The 26401-nt window shown below is 39.3% G+C and overlaps 2 protein-coding genes across 2 annotated transcripts in view; both read right to left on the bottom strand.

Annotated features, from left to right (window-relative positions):
- The window catches only part of mast2 (microtubule associated serine/threonine kinase 2), a 154841-nt gene extending 141136 nt beyond the window's left edge, over positions 1–13705 (bottom strand). The window contains 1 exon segment of the mRNA XM_036570645.1: positions 12483–13705. Coding sequence (XP_036426538.1) covers positions 12483–12563 — 81 coding nt within the window. The 5' untranslated portion in view covers positions 12564–13705.
- Positions 13706–16092: 2387 nt separating this feature from the next.
- On the bottom strand, positions 16093–25107 carry tmem69 (transmembrane protein 69). Its single transcript, XM_036570644.1, has 3 exons — positions 24974–25107; positions 24702–24751; positions 16093–16820 (listed from the first exon to the last, which is right to left on the bottom strand). The coding sequence occupies exons 2-3, from the start codon at positions 24744–24746 to the stop codon at positions 16116–16118; spliced, it is 750 nt and encodes a 249-aa protein (XP_036426537.1). The 5' UTR covers positions 24747–24751; positions 24974–25107; the 3' UTR covers positions 16093–16115.
- Positions 25108–26401: the final 1294 nt, after the last annotated feature.

The raw sequence follows: 26401 nt of genomic DNA, 5'->3' as shown, positions 1-26401 counted from the left end.
ATGAATTGCATAAGAAGTGTATATGAATACATATACTTTATATTCCTTGACACACAATAATGTTGCAAAAGCAGAACAAATGTTTCAACCTTTTAGCTAATCACCCAAACACCACTTGCTTCACATCACACTAGCATCACATTCATTTTCATAAAGTTCAGCTCTGCACTAAATCTGTGCAGAAACCATCATGCAGAAGATGTACGGTTTACCTCTACTTTAAAGTATAATGTGTAAATGCAGCATTGAATTTTTCTTTTTAAGCCTGATATTCATAGCCATGCTCTCATTTACTGCTAAGCAACAAAGTCATCTTTGTGTACCCCTCTTGGGGCCAACTAACAGATCAGACTAATGAACACTAACAAATGATTAGATAATTTTGGCATACAATGTAGAGTGTATGTCAAAACGTAAAAAAAATTAAGAAAGCTCATACTAAGGTGTTATTTAGCCAATTCCAGTGTAATCAAAATTCATTCAGAAGCTAAACATAAATTATGACAATGGCTAAAACTGTGCCAATGCTAAGGAACATAGTGATATTTTTTGAAACATTATCCCAGTTTTCCTCTGTAACCTCTCAAATGATCATTTATTTTGATCCAGATGTGCGCAAGTCTGCAGATGTCAAAATGAAGAGAAGCGCATGGTAAAACAATGAGGCAATAAGATGGAAGCTTTCCTATCCTCAGAATACAGTGAGGTAGTATTCTGTTATATAGTGGAGATAGAAGAAAGCAGAAAGAACTAAGAAAAAGCAAGAGGAGCTGAGGCCACAGAGCCAAAGACATGAGTGTGAGGAGGGCTTAAATAGCCACAGAGGAACGGAGACAGGATACAAGCAGAAGCAATCCATGACAACCTCTGGCTATGACCTCAAGGATTGAATAAACACAATGCAGGATTAGCTAAGATGGGAGGGTAGGGGAAACTTATAATAGCAAAAAAAGAGAAAATACAGTAAGGAGGGAAAGAGTGAGTTTAATAGATCATATCCAAATTATATATATATATATATAAAACAGTTTCAGTTGCTGTTTCAGGAAACCAAAAGCTCAGCCCAATACTGACATAAACTATGCTGCATTTGTGCTGTTATGTGTAGGTATTGTGTCATTTTTACAAAATGGAGTAAATTCATATCAGTGCCTAACGTCTTTGCTTTGGAGACATTATCTTGTATCGCATTATCTTGTATAGTCTACTCATCATATGCTTTTTGGGTAGTACAGAACTCATTACAAATTTACAAACTCTTGTAGATCTTCAGATCATTAGAGTGCACAGCTCACAGGGTCTGCAAAAAGGATTACACACACACACATCCTCATTTACTCTGTCACTAGCTAATGTGTCTTCCAGACAGAATTGATCTCCAGCATGTGTACTAGTTTGCCCACCACAGCACTATATGTTTAAAACCACCATGTTATAGATCTCTGAAGATGTACCAATGAATTGAAAATTGCAAATGCACTAAATCTTTATAGAGCAATTATTCCATGATCTCAATTCAATAAATAAAGGTTTGCTTCAATAGAGGATTAGAATTCCTCTGAGAGTGCATGTGTCGGAGTATACTACAGTCAGCGTTGAGTCAGCCTGATTCATCTCTCTGCACCATTAAAGTCTGCTCTTTAGACAGCAGCAGACTCTGAAAAGAGTCAGCACTCACCATTAATACAACTCTGAACACTCTCTTGCATCCAGACACATCCGCACACTTTCAACATCGGGGGGATTCTTGCACATTACAGCTGGATCAGTTGTGACAGACACACAAACACACACACACACACACACTCTTAACAGCAGCTGTCCCGTTTTTATTTTAGTTACAATGTTAGTACTATTATTATTATAATAAAAGACAGCAACAGCAATTGTAAATAGAGCAATAGCAACTTAATTGGTAAGCAAAAATGGTTACTGCACCACAAAACCAATGGCATGTGTGCTGGACGTAACTCCTAAACTGCAAAACTTAAACTCTCCAACATCTCCTAGACAGATTCTAGCCTTGTGCCTTTGTGTTGAACTTTTAGTAAATAACATGTTTTGTGCAATATGCTAAAGGGGGGCTTGTTTGAGGGAACTTCACTTCAAAAAAGACTTTTCTCGCTCAAAACCAAAATGTATTGCTCTTCTTCCCCTAAGCTGCCATACTTAGTTGCTGACATGAGACTATGGTGTCTGATGAAAGATGAAACATGCAATGGCATAAGGCAAGTAAACAAAGTTGACTGGGCAAAGTCCATTAGACAGCAGCCTGACTGGAGTAGCTTCAATGATCTTGTTATTTTGTAATCTAACAACCAAACCTTTCTGCAAAGGCAATCAAAGTTATTCCATGTAAAACATTATGTTTCAAGACAAAAATACATTTTTCTTTAAATCACAGCTTAAGTGATATTTTATAAGTGATCAGTTTTAAAAATGATCATCATGCTTCATTTGGTGTAATGTAAATGTTGCCATCCCTAGTTAACTCTGAAGTCTTCAGTAGACCGAGGCCTGTATATCAACGCAAGGGCGGTTTACTCTTCGGGTCGTTGAGTTTGCGGTGGGTTCAATTTAACATGGATTAAACAGTTGCGGGGGCTGTAATCTACAGACATTTATCATAATTACACACAGACAGAGCCGGAGGAGCTGCAGATTTACTCCGAACTGCTGGTGCTTTTAAGTATTGGCAGCTTCATCTGAGCTGCTGCTTTGAACAAACCGTGCTCAGTCTAATGATTGAAATAAGTCATAATGATGACAGAGCTGCAAATGATTAATGTTGATGACTAGTCTCAATCTCATATTGAGTCCTAACTGACTGAAGGATTCTCACTACTTCTGCATTCTTTTATTTATTAGACACATTCCACATCTGCTAGTTTGTGTTAAAATGCTACTGCTATTGCTAAGTCTAAATCCACAGCCAAACAGAACAGACTCAGAAACCCATCTTCAATAGCTGACAGTAAATCATTCTGAAGTACAGTGACCCTTCTTGCATTTTTGGCATTTATAAATACCAACTAGCAGGTTGCTGTCTAAAACCTGACAAGGTGGGGTTCATTTTAATGTCGGAATACAGCGATTTTTATTCAACATTTCACATACTGCATTAAATTCAACTAAAGAGAACTAATTATGCTCTGTTTGAAATATGCTGCTGCTTAGTGTTTTAGAATCCACATACTGCTGCTTAGTGTTTTAGAATCCACATACTGCTGTTTAGTGTTCTGACTATATTCACAACATACTGTGCAACGTACAGCTTACATTGCAGTTCAACGTCAGGTCCTCGACACCTTGAATAAATCACACAAAATAGAATTAAAAAGCTAAAACCAAACTGCTTGGCAACAGAAGCAGTGCAATTTCATAGGCATTTTATCATGGACATAATGGACATCATGGACATCATACCAATCATTTATCAAAAATACAGCTAAAACCATCATTAAACTTCTAAAGCATCATCGCCATCTCAATATCATGGTATACCATTTGTTTGATATTAATAACCCATGCATGGCAAATTAATTCACTTCTAAGTTATGACATTACGCAGTGAGTTCTGCTTTGACATGGAAACATTTATGTCATTGACTTTACCATCTTTTTTGGGGGGTCTTTTGGTTAAAGCATAACAGTCAATATTTTTCTGGCAAACCCTGACTACCAAAGCAGATTTTACCCTCACTAGTAATGAGGGTTTGAAAGAAGCACAACAAATACAATATGCTCTTGATCAGCAGCAAACGCTGGGTGAATTACAAGTAATTCAATTTCAAATGGAAGCTGAAGTACAGAACCAGTACAGCTACTGTCTAAATATTTTTGGAATTCACTGACAGAACACCCTTTCACTCAAAAGTGCTTTTGCTACCCTGATGGACAGGAACTCTGGAGCAGTTTAAATTCAGCAAGTAATTTTTTACCAGGCTACATCACCATGGAATCTTTTGCTCCACACCTAAACTGCTCCACTGCAGGTTAGGTTTTGGATTACGGGTTGTAAACAGCTCATATACCAACCTTCTGATGGAGCTGGGCCACCTCCAGTCCTTTTCAGTCAAGATTTTTTGAGAACCTCTGCAAGTAACAATTAATTAATTAAATAATTCATTAACAGTGCACATGTAATCGAAAATGTACTTAGCCCGTGCTGTGAACAGCCAAGTGCACGAAAAATATTGCTATGTAAATATGCTATGTAGATAACAACATACAATAACACAGGCTACGCCATTAACGCATTGGCAACAGTGCTGCTTTATGCTGCCGTAATTCCTTTAACTGTAACTGCAAGAGTGGAGCCTGAAAATATTCATACTCACATAATAAAATGGATTGTTCCTCCACTGTATGCTGGTCAACTTCTCTCTTGCTTCGTGAGAAAGGCCCTTGATTTACTCAAATCTGAATACTACTATCAAGTGTGCTGTAATTAAACTTCAAGGTGGTAGATCTCCAGCTAAACTCCAGCTGTAGGGAATTTGACTTCATATATTGTAACTAACCTATTATAAGAACAATGAATTCACAGAAGGCCGTTTTGTTCCTTCAAACATAAAATACACAAACAATGCAATACGCTATGACCCAACACTATCAGCACAGTGGGTCCCACAGCTATCATCAGTGAGCTACCTGAGACTGAAGGGGATGGAACAGAGAGACCTTGGGCTCTGTAGGAAAACAAAGAAAGGCAGGATGTTTTTCAGTTTTGACACTCAGACGGCAGACAGCCAATGGGTAGTCTCCAGTGTAACCCTAACATGCTATACTCTAAAACAGAACAGTTAAGAAGCTAAACACAAGTTAAACTTACATTAGCAGCACAACAAAACTACTTCCCAAAAAGCTTTCCCTTAATTAAAACTAATTTATATAATGACTATATTTATGAAAAGCTTTCTCAATAAGTGTACACAAGTTCATGCTTGTAGCATTCTTCACACATTTCTGGTCTACCACTGCTTTCAGTACCCCAGCTGTAGAGCAGCCACATTACCCATAAACCCTCAGGCTTGGGCCTACAGCAACACAGAAGAGCTGCATGGAGGGATACAGCACAAGAGCAGTAACACAGTGACATGTCAAAGCAGCATCAGAAACATGAATCAATGTAAAAGAACATATTACTCACTTCACAATGAAGAAAACTGGAATATTTCTATTCTGGGAGGAACTGTATGCCAACTTTTAGGCTTGTTGTCTTTTTTCCATTTTTTTGGTTGAGCACCTCTATTATATAGGCTTTTAAAGATGTGCACGCTTTACTTTCATGCTTTGACATTTATTTAATGCCACAACCTATTCTTAAACCTACTGTATGGATTGTGTTGTGTTGTATTTGATGGTGTGAACCTAATACGGCCACCTAATGAAAGGCCGGCATGTCTGGGAAATGGTCAAAGTGTTATCTATAATCTAGGGCTGCCCCAAAGTATTTGAATACTGAAGTATCCCAGTTGTTATATTGGTCTTCAATTTAAGATTTAATATTTAGTACAAGGATGTATCACTACAGAATCTGGTATTGTGTATCGGTCCGATAATGTGCTTATTTACTCGTGCTCGTGAAAGTGCACTGACACCAACATCTAATACCACCTGATACCATATGATGTAAGGCCACTGTATGCTGCCGGGCTTATGAACAAACAAATGAAGCTGGCAGTGAATGTGGGTCTGTTCTTAGAGCAAAGTGTTGCTGATACCATGGCTGTTGGATGCCAAGTCATAACTTTAAAAATCCTGCCTTGGCATATTCCCGCCAAACACACACTGTGCAATTTTAGCCCATTTTTAAGCACACAACCACTTGCTCAATATGGGTGGAGACACATAGGCTAACAAAACGGAGGCAGAATCAACATTTGTTACCAAAGTCTGTATATGCCAACTTTTCTCTGTTTGACTGAACAGAACTGTTAAGTATGAACTTTGATACAGTGATTTTTTTTTAAATGTCTTCGTAAAATAGGCTGCAGAGAGGTACTTGGACGTGCAACGTTTTGAACGAAACAGCTTTATTGAAAACAGTTCCTTGACAGGGCTGCATTTCATGCAGCATGGCAATCACACCAGGCGTTTTTGTACAGTGTGAGTATAAGAACTGTGGGCTTTGGTCATGTGCGATAATCAATTTAAACATATAGTGTGAGCTGTCACTAAGGAACAACATTTCTAAAATCGCACAGTGTATGCCTGGATTTAGAAGTCCTGCTGTGATTGTGCTATAGCGTCTGTTATTGTTGGGGAAGGGGAGAAAAAAATATTTAAAAAAAAACAAACAAAAAAACACACAAAAAAAAACACAACAGATGCGGAGCACAGGATCAAAACTATGAAATGCACTTTACTTACTGCTGTACAGAAGTGAAAAATAAAATAAAATAAAATAAATTCGGTTATTTTAGTCACCTCAGAACGTGGCCACTGAAGCTAAAAAGTGAAAATGTGCGGGAGCATTTAAAATTATTGTTTGATAAGAAAATGCTGAGGACAAAATTTACAATAATAAGTTTGATTAATCATCTCAACTACGTGTATAAGTATTAGGGGTGTAACGGTATTCATCCCTGTCACGGTACGTTCGGTATGGTACAGTGCATGCAGTCATACAGAGAACACACGCTGTGTGAAGATTGATGAACGTAATGCAGAACCAAATTTCATAGGCGCGAGTAGCCTGTAGTCCACTGGCAAGTTAGCAGCGGCGGTCTGCAGAGGAGTCTTTGTCTACAGCTAGTGCCAAATTATCTGGTCTATCAAGTTCACAACCGCAGCAGCACCACCGCTCTTGATGCCCGATGAGCAGTGAGGCTGAGTTTATGGTGTATCGACAGTGAATGAGAGGTGAGAAAAGACAGTATTGAGGAAAAGAAAAGGGATTTTTCAAAAAATACAAGCTGAAATTAAACAAGTGAAACTGGACTTTTCCCTGTCCACAGCTTGCAGTATTTCTGCACCTGTGAAGAGATTCAGCATGAAGCCTTACAATTTTTTCTGTGTTTCCTCTGCTCCTAACTGAACCAAAATAACGACTAAGTTGGACTATCACTGCACACATTAGTTAACGTTAGTGACTGTCCCTGTCAATGACTAAAGATACAGGCTGTACCAACTACTTTGGGGGGGACTATATGACACTAGGTGAAACAAACTGTAACTAGGACTACTGTCTGTTCAAAATAAATGAAAAGAAACCAAGCCTTATGCATTTGAGGGTTTTTGCTGCTTTCATCCCCACCGTATCATACTGAACTGCGATGAAGGAGTTTGGAATCTTCAAAATCACTCTTTAAGATAATTACAATTATAAATTTGGCCAGCTCTAGAAAAACAGCAAGGAATACCAGAGCCCCCACCACCCACTGTGTGACTAACTGCTGGAAGCAGAGAGAGAAGCACGAGACCGATGTCTCAAAAGAGTCAGCAGCTTCTATTTCACCCCACTCTTTCTCTTTAAACAAACATGCATATGTGCACACATACACACAGAGCTGTGACAGTGTGCATTTTTTCTTACCACAGTGAAAAAGCAAAGTATCCCCGAGGTTTGGCTGTGTATTTGGTCTAGGAACTAGATTGATGGCCACTGTTGAATCAAATAATGATAATAACATCAACTGGATAGGTCTCCAAAGGATTTCAAATACTTAGCTATGGCTCCAGAATACAGACAAAATACCAGTGTTGTGATTACACTGCAACAAAACGTGACTGCAAGAAATCCTGCATTACATTAAAAAAAAACACCAGGGAATTGATAATGTTCACAACACACAGCATTAAAGGCTTATCTGCATATCAGTATCAGTATTGCAAAGGTCAACATGAAAAACATTAACTAACTATACATTCTGCAGCCCTGCATATAGCTTGTGTTCTGTCACCATAAACAAAAGGTGTATGGCTTTGCTTACTAGAGTACTTCTCACATCAGAGCTTGATTAATGTCTAATAAGAATCAAGAGAGCAAAGTAAATTCTAGAGACCATACAGTCTGATTCAGTAGTCAATCACCATAAAGTGCTCATGCTTAGTTTGGTGAATGAGTTATGTTGGAAGCAATTCCAGGATGATGTTATTGCAATGACCAAACGCTTGCTGTGCTCACATTTCATTTAGGCTTAAAGGTACATTTGCTCAGGCTTAATCAGCTCTGTTTCATAGGGCTTTTATAGTTTACAGCCAGTACAGTTATGAACTCCGGTCATCCACTAAACCCGACCTAGAAAAAAAAGGGAAATTTCACGAAATCTTCCTGCAGTAAAATCCCAGTTAAATATTTAACTTTTCTTCTATGTCATAAAAGCAATGATGTTAATAAATAATCTAATGCTTCCTAATGAACAGAAGCAGTGGCAGGGAAGTTAAGAGTCACACAAAGGCACTCTCTAAACTCTAAACAGCATCAACCGATGGGTGGAAAAACAGTTGGTTAATAATGAACCAGCGATTCATGATAACGTAGGAACCACAAAACAGAACTAGGCTATTTCTTGATTACAGAATAGGACAACCCTGATTCCAGCTGAGCTGCATCATTTTAACATATTAACAACACAATGACAGCTTACACGCCATAAGGGAACCAGCTTTCAGTTACGTCAACAACATGCTGTAACACTTTTTTCCTTACATAACCAAAGCCTCTTTAGCCGACTCATCTCCAAAATGACTCAAAATATATACACACCAGAAAACTGAAAAGACGAAAAGCTTATTTGTTATACAAGTTGCTTGTCTCAAAGGCATTATTAATATTGTGGTTAGATAACCGCACAGGGCCAGGAGCCTATGAAGCAAAGCCGAATGTACATCATTCTCCTCCACAAACAAAACACATTTCAAATGTATTAAATTATCAACCTGCTGCACATCTGTTTCTGTTTTAAATGAAGATTGATAATGACATTAGCTGCAGTCAGAACCACCTAAAAATCAGTCAATAATCCAAACATATAGATAGATTGCACCCATTCTTAATGTGATGACATATAATGATTCATTTTAGCTATATAAAAACACTCATATCCTATACATACAAACTAAAAAGCAGGCCTAAAAATGTGTACATGCAGTGCTGAGATTTAAACTGGTTAACAGGAAAACATTAAGGCTTTGTTCACACTGCAGGGCAAATCAGATTTATTTCTTGTATCTGACTTTTTAGACCAACTGTTCAGATTTCAAGTTACAAGTGACCAAATCTGATTTGTATGGTCAGACCGCAATCACATTCGCTCGCATATCCACTTTGGTTGCTGTAGTAACAACACACACATGCATCCACTGACCAGGTGGCGGCAAAACTTAGCAAACCTAACGATGATAATACTAATACAGTTATCAGACTATACGTCACAACAGTGTTCACTTTTTATTAACTACAGCATGAAAAGAACGTGACAGTGTAGGTTGACCAGGGGAATATTTGACAAAGCAGAATCTCTCAGTTTAGCCAGATAACTTAAGCCCATAGTCGACAGCTGTAGGCTGTAGCAGTAATATTTAGAGATAGGCTTAGAGTTTGAATCTTTTAATGTGGCAGCAATGTTTCTTATTAATTACCTAGACTGTGTCAGCCTGCCATAATGTAATTTGTCTGCCACATTTACATAAAAAACCAAAAATATCTTTACACTTACAATGACATAAACCACGTTAAGTTGTGCGCTGTACGTGCACATGCAAACGCACGCGCACTGGACTGTCTCGTCACCTGGCTGCATCCGTGACACAAGGCATTTTGAGGACACAACACCGTTTGATTTGAGGTAAGTAACATTAGTCCACTAGTGCACACATAATCGTGCTGTTATCAATGTAAGACAGCAAACGGATAACGTCAAAGCAGAAGTTATCATTGATAATTAACATTAATCTAACTTCAGTTATGAGTCATTAACTCGTCTGACTCGTCTCTTAGCTTTAAAACAGTGCGCTGTTGAATTTGTGGAGTTTTAACTTATTTCTGAGTCGGAAAAGTTGCCATCAATGCTGCTAACACATCCAGTAGCATATTTTTGTCCTTCAAAATACGACTGCATGCTCTAACCAGAGCTACTGTGATATTTCAGTGAGTTTTGAGATTGAGTGAGTTCTCTATTAAGGTCTTTGCGCACTAGCAAACATACAAGATTGTCACGCACAAGTTCTGATAAATGTAACTATTTTCAGCCTCTGAGAAGCAAGTTGGCTCTTTATGTAACATTAGGCTATTCGTAATGTTAACTAATCAAGTTGAAGTTACCACTACCAAGCTTAATGTTTGTGCCATGTATGCTATAGTCATTTTTTTGTTTTGACCAATTGTGAACTGTTAAACTTTACCAAACTTTGTGGGTGTGACCTTTTTGCTGTGTCATCACCATTCATACCCATATAACCATGACTAAATTATTGAAGCACAAAACTGTTTGGTGCACAACGTTCTTCATAGAGCTAACATTAATTTTGCTCTGAAAGTCAAGATTGATGCATTTAACTTTAAGATATACAAAATGTTCTCCCTAGAGTGTCTAAGTGAGGTCTACCCACCACAGTCTCACAAAATCCTGTAGGAAACACTGTAGCAGTCACTGTAAAACAACACACAAAGTAAAAAATGTTACCTAAATGTCTCTTAAAGCTTCCACTCTCAGTTTAAACTGTAATATGTGGATATGCACTGCTGACAAAGTTTTTAAAAAATCTTATCCCCAAACATTTTTGGGCTTTTAGTAGCCAGTAGTGAACTAAGGACAATTAGTCAACTGAGGACTTTACTGTTCATAAAGTTAAAAATGGTAACGCATTGGTTTAGTATTCAAAAATACATTAAAAACTATACATCTCAGATACACAATGTATTAATTAATTAATCAATTGATTAATTAATTAATTAATTGACCCTTATTAGTCCCACAACGGGGAAAATTTCACCTCCACATTTAACCCATCCGTGCAGTGAAACACCACATACACACTAGTGAATGCACACACACTAGGGGGCAGGGAGCACACTTGCCCGGAGCCGCGGGCAGCCCTATCCGCAGCGCCCGGGGAGCAGTTGGGGGTTAGGGGCCTTGCTCAAGGGCACTTCAGTCACATACTGTCAGCTCAGGGGATCGAACCGGCGACCTTCTGGTCACAGGGCTGCTTCCATAACCTCCAGCTCATGTGCAGAGGAGACAAGAACCAATCAACCTTTAAGAAAAGCAGTGAGTCTAAGTGAAATACACCCAGCTCACAAAAATTCTCTCTTCAAACTACATCATTTAGAATTAAACATAACAGAAGATTAGATTATCTTTTTTTCCAGCTTCCCCACGATCATTTTCAAAAGTACAGGGAGAGGATGACGAATTGGCTGAAACGTCTTTAAAAATTCTCATTTTTCAACACATTGAGCTGTAGGCATCTGATGGCCAGTTCGGTCACGCTTCCGTAGCAGCAGCCAGTACGACCAAACCTTCTAGTTAATCTATACCTTTTCTTAACCACTTGTGTTAAGCTCCAACCCAGTAAACCCACTTCACTGCTGTCACTGCTTTTATGATCTCATCTGCAAACACACAATCTGAACTGCCACAGACACAAGGAAAACATACACTGTGGCGTGTGCACACAATTTAGCCTTTACCTCAAACTCATAAATCCCACACAGCCACTAGGCTGACAATCCACAATGCAGTAACTCCCATTAATCATGGTTAGGAAATGGTGGCTCAACAGAGAGTCCAGGCCAAATTCACTAAACCTGCAGCCATGTCCCCAAAAAGCACAAGTTCTTTCAAACATCACATGCTAAAGGGAACATAATGCATTATCTTTTCAGAACAGGACATCAGCTGGAACAAAAAAGGGCACCAAAGTACAAAAAGAAATACTGGCATGTAAGACAACAACAAATGAAGCTCAACTGTCATTTTTATACATTTTCAACGTCAAGCATCTGCACCAACATAAGCCCAACGCCACTTATCCTCCCTTATAAAAGACATTACATTAACGTGAGAAATAAAGAATATTTTGTGTGCCATAAGGATCCTCGAGTAAAAAGAGACCGAGGTAGATCTGTCACGATCAACGTACAGAAAGGCCAGTCCGGTCCCGCTGCAAATCTGCATGTCAAAAAGGCACAGAAGCTTAACTATGTTTATTTGTCCCTATTAAGGTCAGGTTTAATCGGCTTCTACAACAGTCACACCTACAGCATGTATGAAGTCGAACGTTCATTGATTTTTGAGTCTCATTTTGTGCAGCGCATAGTAAACACGACAGTTTTAACTGAGCACGGAGGAGCAAGGTTACGTCTTTTTCTGATACAGGTGGCTCAGCATATGCGCACAGAGGCGAGGCGGATTTCACGCAGATTTATTCTGCAGGATACCTGCGCCAGCATGCTCTGCCACCGGCAGCCTGTCTGCAAACCAACATTGCACAATGCATTAGTTAGATTTATTGCGGATTTTGGCACTTACCCCATCTTTTCCTTCAGCTCCGCTGGACTGCTGCTCTGTGTTGCACAGTTTCCTCTTATTTTTGTTCTCCGTTCTCTTCATTTTGATAGTCGGTTGACGAACTGATCAATCAGACGACCATCAGTCTGATCTCTCAGACGGCTTGGATGGAGAGTCTTGTCTTCTGCCTAGCCTGACAGAGTATGGCGCACAGCTGCATTTACAAAGTCAGAATCCATGAAGCAACGTTAATGTTAAGCCTCTCCTCGTTTTGAGAACAAAAGCAAGGGAGAAACTGGAGCTCCCACCAGCTGACACGAGTTGAGAGAAAAAATGGCTTTCAGTGTACGATACTCCCAATTCAGCCTGACCTAAAAGCTGGACATGTCATGTCTAATCGTTAAATGTTAACTAACCACCAAGTCTCTGTACACTTCTGACTGGCCGGATAAGCCTGTCCTGTCCGCAAACTTGAACACCATCTGTGAATGTAGCTAGGTTAGTAACCTAGCTAGCTAACTTAGCTGTGCCTTTGGGGGAAAGGTTTACCCAACGTTACTTTAGCCGACTAGCGACAAGAACTAAGTAGCTAGGTTACCTAAGTTTTATAAATTGTTAAAGTAAAACTTCAACCGACGAATAAGCAAGAAATGGTTTACTCACTTTCAGAATTAATATTTAAGAAGCCGGTAGAGCAGGTTGACTGAAAACTGCCCGACATCCGAAGACCACTTCGTAGCCTAGTTAACCTACTGTAGTTACAAGTAAGCTAGCTGGCTAACAGGAGCTTCCATACTCGGGAAACTAGATAGCTCAGTGTTTCTGCTTTTCGAGCAGAGCTAATACTCGCCCACAGCCACTTCATTCAGCAAACAATGAGTTAATTTTATTTTTCCAAGTTACTCATTTGTGTCGCTCGTGTTCGGCGCGTTTCGGTCTCTCCCCCAGCAGCAGCTCGTAAATGCGGCTAGCTGGCTGGCTGACGTGACTTAACTGGCATTGTAAGGTTAGCTCACCACAGAACTAAACAACACGACCTGAACTACTCGGTGTCAGTCAGTCATCCCGAGATGTCTGAAATCTCAAGACTTTCCTGACGATGTTCGCAAAGCTACCGACAGGCATGTCCGCAGTGGTACGTCTAACGTTACATCAACACAGACCCAGTAGAAGTGACTGCAGGCTGGTCGTAGGTCTCCCTCCAAAGCTGCTTCGCCTCTCGCTACCCGTCACGGAGGAATTTACCCGCTTCCTGAACCTCATCAGGTCATCGCTGCGATTGGCTGATCTGAGATCGGCCCTCAGGAACACATCCACGAGAGCAGATCGCTCATAAATACCAGTGAGCTGAACTGGGATCAGCTTTCTCTCACAAAGTCGAGCACAAGTAAATGACGTCGCCGGGCTTTTGAATGGGTCTTTGCTGCCATCTGCAGTGCGACAAGTAGAGACAGACGTTTCTGCTTTTAATTCATTAATCTTCTTTCTTTCTTGTTATGTAGACAATGGCTTACTGAGACTTAGAGACATATCTTAGGTTATTTTAAATTGACCGTAACTATTATCACAATCAATCTATATTCTTGAATGAATACTGCGAAGATGTTTATAAAACGGTTCTGGTCCGATAATCTGATTGGCTGAGCCGCGTTGGACTGACCACCTTACAACCATTTAATTCCTACTTAATGCGCCAAGTCATAAATACCGTTGTGCTGTAAATGAGCTGTTATGTGTTTTGACAGATGAAGTAAAAAGTGCTGACAATTTATTTTCGCATTTCCCATTATTTTAAACTAGGCTAAAAGACAGCATGCTAACACTAAACAAGCTAAAATAAAACGAGCTAAACCGCTTATCCACTAATATGCTGGGCTGTGGGCTCTGAACCTTTACTGAATGATTCACTGTAAAAAAAAAAGCCTAAATAAAAAGTAAAGAATATGTTATTTGAGTTTCTTCCATGAGGAAAACAAAGGTGTGTCACAGTTAGCCTGATGCTAATGCAACATAGGAAATCACTTTGTAACCCCAGGACATTAGCATTATCATGGTATCATGATTGTAATATGTAAAATTTCATAATATGACTACAGCATACAGTCAATGATGGGTGACTCTGAAAGTTCTTGTACCTCAGAAGTTTATGGTTAACATGGCAAAATTCGGCCTGTAAGGACGTTTGATGACACGCAAGAAAGTTAATCTGAGAACAAACATATTTTCATACTAAATATAACACATAACAATATATATAATATTATTCATTTTTTTACGTATTTAATTACAATTACAGAATGTTATAAATTACATCTTTATAAATCACTTTTTGAAGCCTACTTATATTTTTTATATATTGTTATGTATTTTTGGCCTTTGACCCTCTACAAACATTGCACTCTGGCCCGCAAAGACAAAGGTTCTGGCACCTAATGGAAGCCTTTGTTTATTGTGACTATAATTAATTATAACCTGAACATTTATCAAAAATTAGTGTATTTTATATATATTTTTTATGTTGTGGTTTCATAAAAGCAATAAGCCACTTGAGGCCGTGCGTTCGTGATTTCACCACAGGTTAGGTGTTTTAGGCACTCTGCTTCACGCCTAAAAACACCCCTTATGTATGATAAAAATCACTGTAATGATCTATTGCATTATTTGATATTAGAATGTTAAAACTCTGGGGTTTGCATTATCTGTCAGTTTATATGCTATGAACCTTGCCAAATTTAGCATAGGTGTTTAATTAATTTGATAGCACTGTTACTTTTTAAATGGACTTTAACCATCAGTCACAAATTAGTTTTTAAATGCTAATCTGATCATTCAATGTGCATGTTGTTTATGTTTTTAAGTAAGTCTGTAAAATGGGTGTATGTGTCTATGATCTCTACTTCTTTTCCTCATTATATCACAGGTCGTCTTTCAACAGATCATCTGCTTACTTTATTGTGGGGAAATCAGATCTGCTGTTCAGACAGCTTTGCATTCCACACCTCACAGCACAACATAACCTCACCCCCCACCGCCAAAAAAAAATTATTCAACAAGCTAATGGCTGTAGAGACAAAAAACACCTTATTATGCCTGGTTCTTCCAGCAGGTACTCTACAACGCCATCATGGAAGTAATTCAAACTCTGGTAGCAAGGGGTGACCAGGACAGGCTACAATAGCACTAGCTTTCTTTGGAATTCACTTGTTATACATATATCAAAAAGCTGGGCCTGCCGTACCCCAATGATTTTATCTGCTAACTTGCCAAGGCAAGGCGAGGCAAGGCACTGTTTCAGGACTTAAAGATGTACTGTATAAGAATTTCGATGTTATTTGTCACCAGCTCACTTGGCTACCTGCATGAGATAGTTGCTGTGCATTGTAAAACCTTTTTCCATTTGCTCTTCAGTTTGAGTACTAAATACAGAACACCCTTTTTACTTTACATCTTTAATTACTTTTTTGCACTTATATTTGCAAGAACACACCCACAGATACAGTATCTGCCAGCAAGAAACATATTTATTGATTTTACATATTTATTACCCTACTGGCTCAAAGACAGATCACATTATATATATATATATATATATATATATATATATATATATATATATATATATATATATATATATATATATATATATATAACTCATTAGTCTGTGAGGTATCTCTTCTCTGGATAAAATCCTTTAATAACCAAAGTGCCCAGCAAAGAGAAGAAAGCGACCGTAGTGAGGATTGTCCTCAATGCCTTGAACCAGCTGGGGTATGTGGGGAGAAGAGACAGGTCATAATGGAGTGATATGCCAAGCCCAATGATCACAATCATGCCAGCCTGAATAATGTTATGGCTAAAAAGGAGGGCTAGCCAAGCTATTAGGGAGGGAACTACACTGTTGGCTAGGTTCAGCCAGTCTGGCTTTGCTGGGCTGCTCTCCGGTAAGGCAAAGCCCCAGCGGGCTCCTCCAAGAAAAGAGACGATTGAGGCTCCATACACAACCTGAGCATAAGCTACCTCAGGAAGGTATGCCTCTGTAACTGCCATAAGTAAAGGAGCTGATACAAACGGTATGAGACCAGAAAATCCAAGATAGAGTGCTGGTTTGGGGGCTTTCTTCAGGTCTCTCATATCATAACGAAGCAAGTCAAGTTCTCGAGGAGGTGGCTCATCTGGCTGGTGCTTCTTAGGTCTCAGTGAAGAACAGTGGAATGACTGGGCTTGGAGAAGAGAACCTACGACATATCTGGAAGGCAGCTGCCCACATCGATTCGTGGTGAGGAGTATGGAAGAGCAGGTCTGGTGTCTTGAGTAGATGAACTTTCTGGACATGTGTTGAAGACTGCTCCATCTCCGACACTGTTTAAAAAAAAAAAACATGTATTTGTCAACATTAGCTTTACTGATGGAATTTACAAATGTGAACAAAATCACATTCACTAACTTGAATCTTTGCAGTTATGCATCACATGGTCATGAAATATATTAATATTTTCATGTCTTATCTTGGGTTCAGAGCCAGGACATAGATCTACCTGCAAAATGACCTACAGCAAAAATTGCATTAATGTGTTAACCTTCCATCAGGATAGATATTTCATTGGAGAAAGGTGATCAGTCAGAATAACTTTGCATTGGCAGTGACCCTTCCTTCTAAGGGGACAAGCGGACACAAACCATGCTAGCAAAATGCCCCCCACAGCATAACAGAGCTAACACACCCCACCACTGTAAAGGCCAAGTATTCAGGCCTGTGCTATTCTCACCACACATACACTCACCCGCTTGCTGAGAACATGATGAAAGACGACTCATCTAACCATTTCACTTTTATCAACAGCTCTGTAAACCAGTGCAGAAGCTAAGGCACCACTCAAAGGGGCTTTTGTGATGTTTTTGTAGCCCAACTATAATATTCTTCTCCATGTAGTTGCTGACGGACTGTTCTTGCTGATACATTCTGACAACGTCAAACATTGACATTCTCAGACACCGAATGCTCTGAATGTCCTTTTTTGCCCACATATTTTAACCCTATTTGTTTTTAGATAGATAAATCTAAATGCAGATGTCACTTCAGTCACTGTTCCTATTGAAATACTAGTCAGTTTAACAGTGTTTGAGACCAAATCTTCTGCCATCCCTACCCCAGTAATGAACTCTCCTTCAAAGTCACTTAGGGTCTGTTTACACCTTGCCTTTACATGCTTTTTCGGTGATCAGATCATGTTCACTTGATCACATTCACTTGACCACATGAAAAGACAAGTGTAAACAGCTCCAGGTTGGTTTGTGATACAACTGGAACTCTCAAACCACGTTTGGAGGTGGTCAGAGACAGATCTTGACTGCATTTAACACAAGTGTACAATAATGACATGAGCAGAAATGTATCTGTCGAGTACTGACTAGCATGTGAGAGAATAAACAAAAAAATGAAAGATGGAGGATATGTAAGGCTGAAGTTAGCCCCAAACCAAGAGCCTTATTGCACTCCAGGTCAATAAAAGCATCCAAGCAAAACGGAAACAACATGCGTGTTGATGTGCTGTTTAGGTAATGATGCTTCAGGTAATTGTTGGTGCCACACAGGCTGGTCTGTGCTTCCCTTCATGGCCACAATTTACCCATCTTCTAATAGCTACTTCCAGCATGATAATGCACCATGTCACAAAGCAAAAGTAATTTCAAATTGATTTCAAGAAAATGATAATGAGTTCAGTGTTTTCCAGTGGCCTTCCAAGCCACCAGATTTGAATCCAAAAGAGCATCTTTGGGATGTGGTAGAACGGGAGATTTACAGCATTAAAGTGCTCCTGAAAAACCATGTCAACAGGGACCAGAATCTCAAAGTAATGTTTCCAACATCTTGTGGAATCCAAGACAGAAAGAATTGAGGCTGTTTTGAGAGCAATGGGAGGGTCAACTCAGTACTAATATAGTACTTTCCCTTTTGTCACCTTGATCCAAAATCAAGGTCATCTGGCCCTGCTCAGCATTGCTGTACATGCCAAGAGCATGGTACAATGTTAACTGCTGACCTGTATCATGCAGTACATGTCTGGAAGTGTCTGCACTTGTCATGTTTCTCCACTCATTTATTAATATTTTTACTTTAATCTGTCACCCATGTGCATAAATTAATTAATGTATCTAATCATTAGAATGTTCTTCAGAAGGTAATATGTAACCTGGCTGAACCATTTCAAATACCAGTATTATTACTTTTCTTATTGTGCTTACCTTCGTCACATAGAAATACATTAAAAAAAAATCTTAACCTTCACTGCCACATGCCCCGAAATGGAAATGAAGATGGCTGTGGGTAATGTGGGTAATTTGAGCTCACAAGGTGCATTCAAGGTACACTGCTCAGTCAGCCAGTTCACCTCAAATGTTGTCAAACCTCCAGCCATCCTTTTACAGTTTTGTTTACAACTTTGCACAGCTCACACAAAGTCAATGCTGCGCTGATACCTCTGAACATCCATACTTTCTTTTAACCAAGACAGGCAACATTTCTCTTTTAACATTAAGGTACTTTAAGTAATGTGAGTACTGAAATGGTTAACAGATCAGGCATACACAATTATGTTCTTGGAGATTTACCACTCTGGAAATTCAGATCCAATCAGATGTTCCCAAGGCCTTTATCACAGTGGTGTGTTGGATAAGGTTTGGAGCTAAACTCTGGATGGTGGTGGATCTCCAGGGCCATGGCTTGTCTCACGAAGCAGGATTTCTTGCTTAGCCAGCTAATTTTAAGCTTAGTTCATTCTAACACTAGAGTTTCTGTTTCACAATGGAGGATTATGTTTTAGCAGCCTTCATTGCCGTGGCAACTAATGCGGAAAGGTTATGTTCAGGATTTTGAATAATAAACAATTCTTGGGCCAATCAGAGTGAACACGCTCTGTTTGATGTAAATTTTCAAAAAAAAATTAAATGAAAAAAAGTCAAATCATCTTGTATGACATCAGTGCTCATGTCATGAATATGCTGCTTAAAATTTCCAATATCCCCAACTTTCCCGCTTGCCTAGTACAACATAATTTGTGTTCAAGTGGTTTTGGTTGGGAACCAAATGGATGTGCTGAAGCAAACCCCAATTATAATAATCTTATAATATTACATATACTATATTGCCAAAAGTATTCGCTTGTCTGCCTCCACACGCATATGAACTTGAGTGACATCCCATTCTTAATCCATAGGGTTTAATATGATGTCGGCCCACCCTTTGCAGCTGTAACAGCTTCAACTCTTCTGGGAAGGCTTTCCACAAGGTTGAATGGGAATTTGACAATTCTTCCAGAAGCGCATTTGTGAGGTCAAACACTGATGTTGGACGAGAAGGCCTGGCTCGCATTCTCCGCTCTAATTCATCCCAAAGGTGTTCCATCAGGTTGAGGTCAGGACTCTGTGCAGGCCAGTCAAGTTCTTCCACACCAAACTTGTTCATCCATGTCTTTTTGGACCTTGCTTTGTGCACTGGTGTGCAGTCATGTTGGAGCAGGAAGGGGCCGTCCCCAAACTGTTCCAACAAAGTTGGGAGCATGAAATTGTCCAAAATCTCTTGGTCTGCTGAAGCATTAAGAGTTCCTTTCACTGGAACTAGAACTGGAACCCAACTCCCGAAAAACAACCCCACACCATAATCCCCCCTCCACCAAACTTTACACTTGGCACAATGCAGTCAGACAAGTACCATTCTCCTGGCAACCGCCAGACTCGTCCATCGGATTGCCAGACGGAGAAGCGTGATTCGTCACTGCAGAGAACGTCTCCACTGCTCTAGAGTCCAGTGGCGGTGACACCACTGCATTCAACGCTTTGCATTGAGCTTGGTGATGTAAGGCTTGGATGCAGCTGCTCGGCCATGGAAACCCATTCCATGAAGCTCTCTACGCACTGTTCTTGAGCTAATCTGAGGGCCACATGAAGATTGGAGGTCTGTAGCAATTGACTCTGCAGAAAGTTGGCAACCTCTGCGCACTATGTGCCTCAGCATCCGCTGACCCCGCTCTGTCATTTTACGTGGCCTTCCACTTTGTGGCTGAGTTGCTGCCATTCCCATTTGCTTCCACTTTGTTATAATACCACTGAAAGTTGACTGTGGAATATTTAGTAGCGAGGAAATTTCACTACTGGACTTACTGCACAGGTGGCATCCTATCACGGTACCACACTGGAATTCACTGAGCTCCTGAGAGCGACCTATTCTTTCACAAATGTTTGTAGAAGCAGTCTGCATGCCTAGGTGCTTGGTATTATATAGCTGGGCAATGGAAGTGATTGGAACACCTGAATTCAATGATTTGGATGGGTGAGTGAATATTTTTGGCAACATAGTGTACCTAGGCCCATATATACCTTCCATCATAATGTTTTTTGGCCTTCATGGCATATATTTTTCCCCAATTCTCTCCATAATTTAGACATATCCAATTTCACCCACTAATTAGAAATAATAAATCCAAATCACACAATCCTACCAGTGCTAGGAGGCCAAAGACAGCACAGGCTTCCTCCGAGACCTGTGAAGCACCACCGCATCTTTTCAAACTGCCGCTAATGCGACGTCACTGGACAGCTGAATGCACTCAGAGGAAAGCGCCAACCGCCAGTTCTGTTACGTCTGGCACCTGTAGGTAACACACTCAGCTACAGGAAGCGTTAATTGTTGCAGTCCTGATTAAGCTTTTGCAGAATGTATTGTTCAGGGAAGCATCTCATCTCCTCAAATATTTATTCTTCATTTCCCCACCTCCACACAAGGAAGAAAGAAGGAAAGAAAGATAAACAGTGCACTAGCCAGGCTGAACAATTCAAAATGATTTGCAATGCTAAGCGAATGCATTGCCTGCAGTGTCTTCAGTTTGGGCTCTGTGTGCAGTATTAAAGTCTGACAGCCGAGCAACTCCTTGTGAGTGTGGTACATGGGGCTCGTCCCAGTCCACCACCGAACTGTGGAGTTCTGCACAAACAAATGATGTCTGCTCCCCCGATTGTGAGGCAAGGAAAGCAGCTCTTTAAGATGCTGAAAGTTTGTTCAATGCAGCCACGCGCCATTCAGTTTACTGTCGGCAAATCATGTAAAAAATGGCATGTATTCATCTTTGAGTCAGTGGCTACATGTGCGTGTTTAAAATAGTTTGGCCAAGTGACATACAGACTTTGTGTAAATTACATTGCTGTGTTAGGTTAGGCCTGAAATGAAAAGGGCTGTTATTGTGTGTCTAAAAGAACTGAAGGAAGACTGTTTAAATGTTATATATAAATATAAATATAAATATAAAGGCAGCAGTTATACATATATATATATATACACACACACACACACACAGATACATTTGAAATCTGTTATATAGCAATAAATGTCCTTATTATGCAGTGTTTTTAGTTGGGTTGATCATGACATAATGTGACAGAACATTTTGTGGCAGATCAGGCAGACTATTGCTTGTTCTTACAGAGCAGTCAGGTTTAATTTAATGGGCAATTGGGTGTTACACCCCTGAAGTTACCGGTTTAGCCAAACCTGTGTTGAACTGAGACTAAACTGCTGCTAAGCTAATGATGGAGCAATAGCTTTTTTGTTGTTGTTTACCTTTGTTTTTTTCTGACATTGTTAATTTTGTTACTGCAACAAAATGAGAGTAGAGAATACCTTTGAGCTGAGTAAAGTTTTTATTCAATTAGGAGCATCACATAAGGTTATAAATGTGCCTAAATTTTGAGTGTGGATGACTTTAGCCCACAGTGTTTAAAATATATAAAAAAAAATAGTTATACTAAAATATAACTAGGTTACAATTCAACTGTCAGTGATGGTGCATTTTTTTGTTGATACGCTCTCAACTTGGCAAGGCAGGTCAGTGTTCCACTAGTTAATACACTGTGGTGGTGTTCATGTGTGTTTGCCTCCCAATTATGATATCTCTTAACACTACTTGAAGGCAAAATAAAGTAAACTTACTTTGTGAGACAGCCCCAGGACTGCTTGACATTTATTAGATAAAGATCTGAATGTGAAATGTCAGTATCAAGATGCACAAAAGATCTGAGTGATTTATGATTGTTCTGATTCTTTGCTTGTTGGTTATTTCTACCTGCAGTTATCCTCTAATCTCATATAAGTACTGCACACACTTCCTAAACTCTAGGACTCATATTCACAAAGCTTCTTAAAACAGGAGTGCTGATCTAGAATCAGATTCCTTTTTAATTTACTGTGAACAGATCTAACAGATCTAAATCAGCAGTCTTTGTGAAGTCTACAAATCTGTACCATGGGTCAGTGGTTTTAGTCTACTCCTCAAAGGACCCCAGACAGTTTTATTCTGCCCCAGCTCCAAATAAATCTCAGCCAGGTGATCAAGGACTGTATAATGATGTCAGGTGTGTTAGGTGTTTTGAACAGAGTGAAAACATGGACCAGGTTAGGACAGAGGAGACTTCCAGAACAATGATTTTTTTAAATTGTAGCCTGTGATATAGGTCTGTGGTACAATTTCTGTGTCTTCTTCCTGTGTTTTTATTGGATGATTACAGTTAATGGGAGTGTACTATGAAAGTTTGATAAAGTTATTTAATTGCTGATATATGAATATTAATAAAGCCTGCTTTTGTAAAAGTCAGCTGATAATAGGATGTAAGTATTCCTAATAAGGATACACTCAAACACTGAAAACGGCTGCTTAAAAGGTTACTTTAAATTTACATGATTCAAATACGTACATTGGCTCCCCATGAATATGTAATACCAACATAATTACTATGTGTAAGTGCATAATTATCTTAATTTAGGTTGATGTAACCTATCATTTGTGTGCAACTGATGTACACATCTGAATAATGTTTAAAAAAGTGTAGTAACTGCGATGAAACAGGTGATGAAAGTGACGAGTAAGGGAAAAACATCTCATTTGTCAAAGACTTTCGCCGCTGATTTCTCCGTCCTCTTGCATTTCTTCCTCGCATCCTCAGAGGGAGGAGCTGGACAGATGCAAGGAACGGAAAGGAAGGCACACAATTAAAGAAATTAACCTTCTGAAGTTATTATGCTGATGAGGGGCATCAGCGTCCCATTGCCACTTGCTCACAACTTTGATTTGTCCGATACTTATGTGGATGGTTTACGCTTCTTCTCAGACTACCAGAACAAAGAGAGTAGTCAGAGCTTCATTCCAAAAAGAAATTACCGGAGTTCCTGACATAATACCATACTGGAATAACAGTATGTCCTTTGCAGGAAGGTGTGGACATTGCCTTGAAGTATCTTCTTACTAACGAGGGAAAGGCGTTGCATTTAAATTCATAGGTTCTAAATTAATTCATAGGTTCTACACAGCTAAAACTTCATTTAAAAAAAATAAACCAGAGATAGTATGAGACTGTTCTTTCTGCATGATGTGACGACCCTCCAGGCCACCTGGTTTGTTTGGCCCTGAGTGTGTGGCAGGTGAAACTGGGAGGCGGAGCTTGGACCTAATTGGCTACTGAGACACACCGGCGCGTGGGTGTTCAGGTCTCTTTAAAAGGCTTTCCAATGTGAAGAGCTGGGGCCTGTTTTCTTTGTCTCTCTTTACTGCAGATTCATTTTCAGGCCACCTTGGGGCTAATGCTGTTGTAGATCCAGCGAGTGGGCTTTGCTTTGCTGGCTCACTTCAGTAGTGCCATCTTTGTGGTTTGCAAACTGTTTTTAAGCAGCTTAAATGTTAAAATAAATAAGTTTTTGCTACAACTTCCACGAGGTGAAACCCTCAGCTATACTCTTTAAAAAGATGGTTCTTCAAGGGTTCTTTAGTAAAGGGAATGGTTATATTTAGAACCACAAGTTCTATATAGAACCATTTCATGCTTAAAGGGTTCTTTGCATGGTAAAGCAGTTCTTCAGATTGATAGAGAATGTGTTGTACGTGGTTCCAGATAGAACCGTTTGTGAAAATAATTCTATTTAGCAGCAAAAAAGGTTCCTCTGTTGTTACAATATCAAGCTTTTAGTGCTATATAGAACCATTTTCAAGAGGCTTCTATATCTAGGCTTCTTCTACATACTTAACACATTCTCTATCAATCTGAAGAACCATTTCACCAAGCAAATAGCCATTTCAGCATGAAATAGTTCAATATAGAACTTGTGGGTCTAAAGAGAGTCATTCCCTTTTATTAAAGAAACCTTGAAGAACCATCTTTTTCAAGAGAGTAAACATGTGAAACTCGTGAAACTCTACTCACCCAAGAGCTGGTAATGAGGTGTCTTCCTATAAGAGCCAAGGACATTTTGCCTGAAATGCAAATGCGACAACATTAAGATCTGGGCTAGATGTTCTGTTTCTTTTATCAAACAGAGGGTTTGAATTTGTGCACACTTGTTCCTTTTGCTGATCCAAAATAAAGCATAGTCAAGTTAGCTAGGTTACCTAGCTTATAACGTTAGCTGCTAACGTCAAAGTTCAAAGTTACAGTAGCTAGCCAGCTTAGTGCCGTCTTGATTTCTCCTCACTCACCAGTTTCCCCAAGGTGTTAAATTAGCCCCAAACCATACACTTTTAAATTAACATTATAACTGGGTAGCACGCTCAGAGGTCAGCACCGTCCCAGTTAACCGTGTGAAGGCAGCAGCATGTTCGTAATCCTTCAACACGGCGAACAGCTCTACATAATAAGAGTCCAGTCATTTGTTATTTATTCAGGCAAGGATGAGTGTTTGAGTGGCGGTTTTAACTACAATACACTAACTTTGCAGAACGTGTATTTTTATTCGTTATATATTTTAATGAAATTGGATCAGCAAAATGTCGGCAGAGTTTGGAATGTTATTAAAGGGCCTGTTCATTCAGTGATTGGTCGACTTATCTTGAGCTGTGAGGAGAAAATGAGACCGAAGCTGAAGTACAGTGTGAGCTACATGTAGTGGTTTTGCTGCAAGGCAAATATGCAATTTGCATTAAAGAGACTGGTCAGACAATCATGAAAACCATGAACTAGTGCATGTGAACTAGTTTAATGCAGATACTTTTTTCTATGGGCCATCGTTGATAAAATATATAAGCTGTTTTTATGTGTTGTTTTCAGTACTGGTGCAAAATGTATATTACAATTATTCCAAATTATTCTCAACCACATATAATGGTGTAAATAATTGCTACTCAGTTCTACCTTTCACATAGTAGAACTCAGCATAAAGTGTGATAAAAAAAAACAGCAAGACATGAAACAGTGAAACTCTCAAACAAGTTAAATGACATTAAATGAAATTGATAAAAAAATCATAGTAATGTAAAATAACCTATAGAAACACATAAAACCTGGTTTGTATTTTGCTGAGCTCCTATCCAAGTCAGCTGTGTTTTTGCTAGTTTCAGTCTTTCCTAGAGAGAATGGCAACTAAATTCTGAATGATTAAATTATAATGTGCTTGTTCAACTCTCTATACCGTCTTCATCACTAAAGAAAAGCACAGGCATGGAGAAGTGACAATATGGAAAAAAGCATATTGCAGTAATACTGTTAGATATTGCACCTATGATGTGCCTTGCAATGTACTAAAAGAATCACTGGTGAACACATGATGTGACAGGATTAAAGATTGGGCTGCTCTTGTGGCCTAATGCAATCAAATCATATGTTCCAGACCAGAACCACTATCCATTTGTTTACAGTTACAACACAATTAACCAGTCTCATGGGGCATCTGTGGAAATCCGGATCTTTTTTATTTAACATTTCTAGACACCAAAATATGATACTTTTTGATAATGACTAGACTATCCACTTAATAACTCCCGATTTTTTCGGTGATGCAAGAGTTTTTTTTTCCAATCTTAGTAGTGAATATAACATATTCTTTTCAAGAGATGAAAATCATTTGAAAAAAAAGTGAAAACAGTCTTTCTTTAGTAAACAGACTAAAAGACAGTCTTGTGAAGGTCACA

This window comes from Colossoma macropomum, unplaced genomic scaffold, assembly GCF_904425465.1.
Source record: "Colossoma macropomum unplaced genomic scaffold, Colossoma_macropomum, whole genome shotgun sequence".
Taxonomy (NCBI): Eukaryota; Metazoa; Chordata; class Actinopteri; order Characiformes; family Serrasalmidae; genus Colossoma; species Colossoma macropomum.
This window is presented reverse-complemented; position numbering and strand designations above follow the sequence as displayed.

What these genes read in the sequence shown, in the direction of transcription:
- tmem69 (XM_036570644.1), bottom strand. Translation starts at nt 24,746, where the DNA reads ATGTCCTTGGCTCTTATAGGAAGACACCTCATTACCAGCTCTTGG. An exon ending in ACCTCATTACCAGCTCTTGG is followed by an intron (nt 16,821 to 24,701) that starts GTGAGTAGAGTT and finishes TTTTTTAAACAG; the next exon opens with TGTCGGAGATGGAGCAGTCT.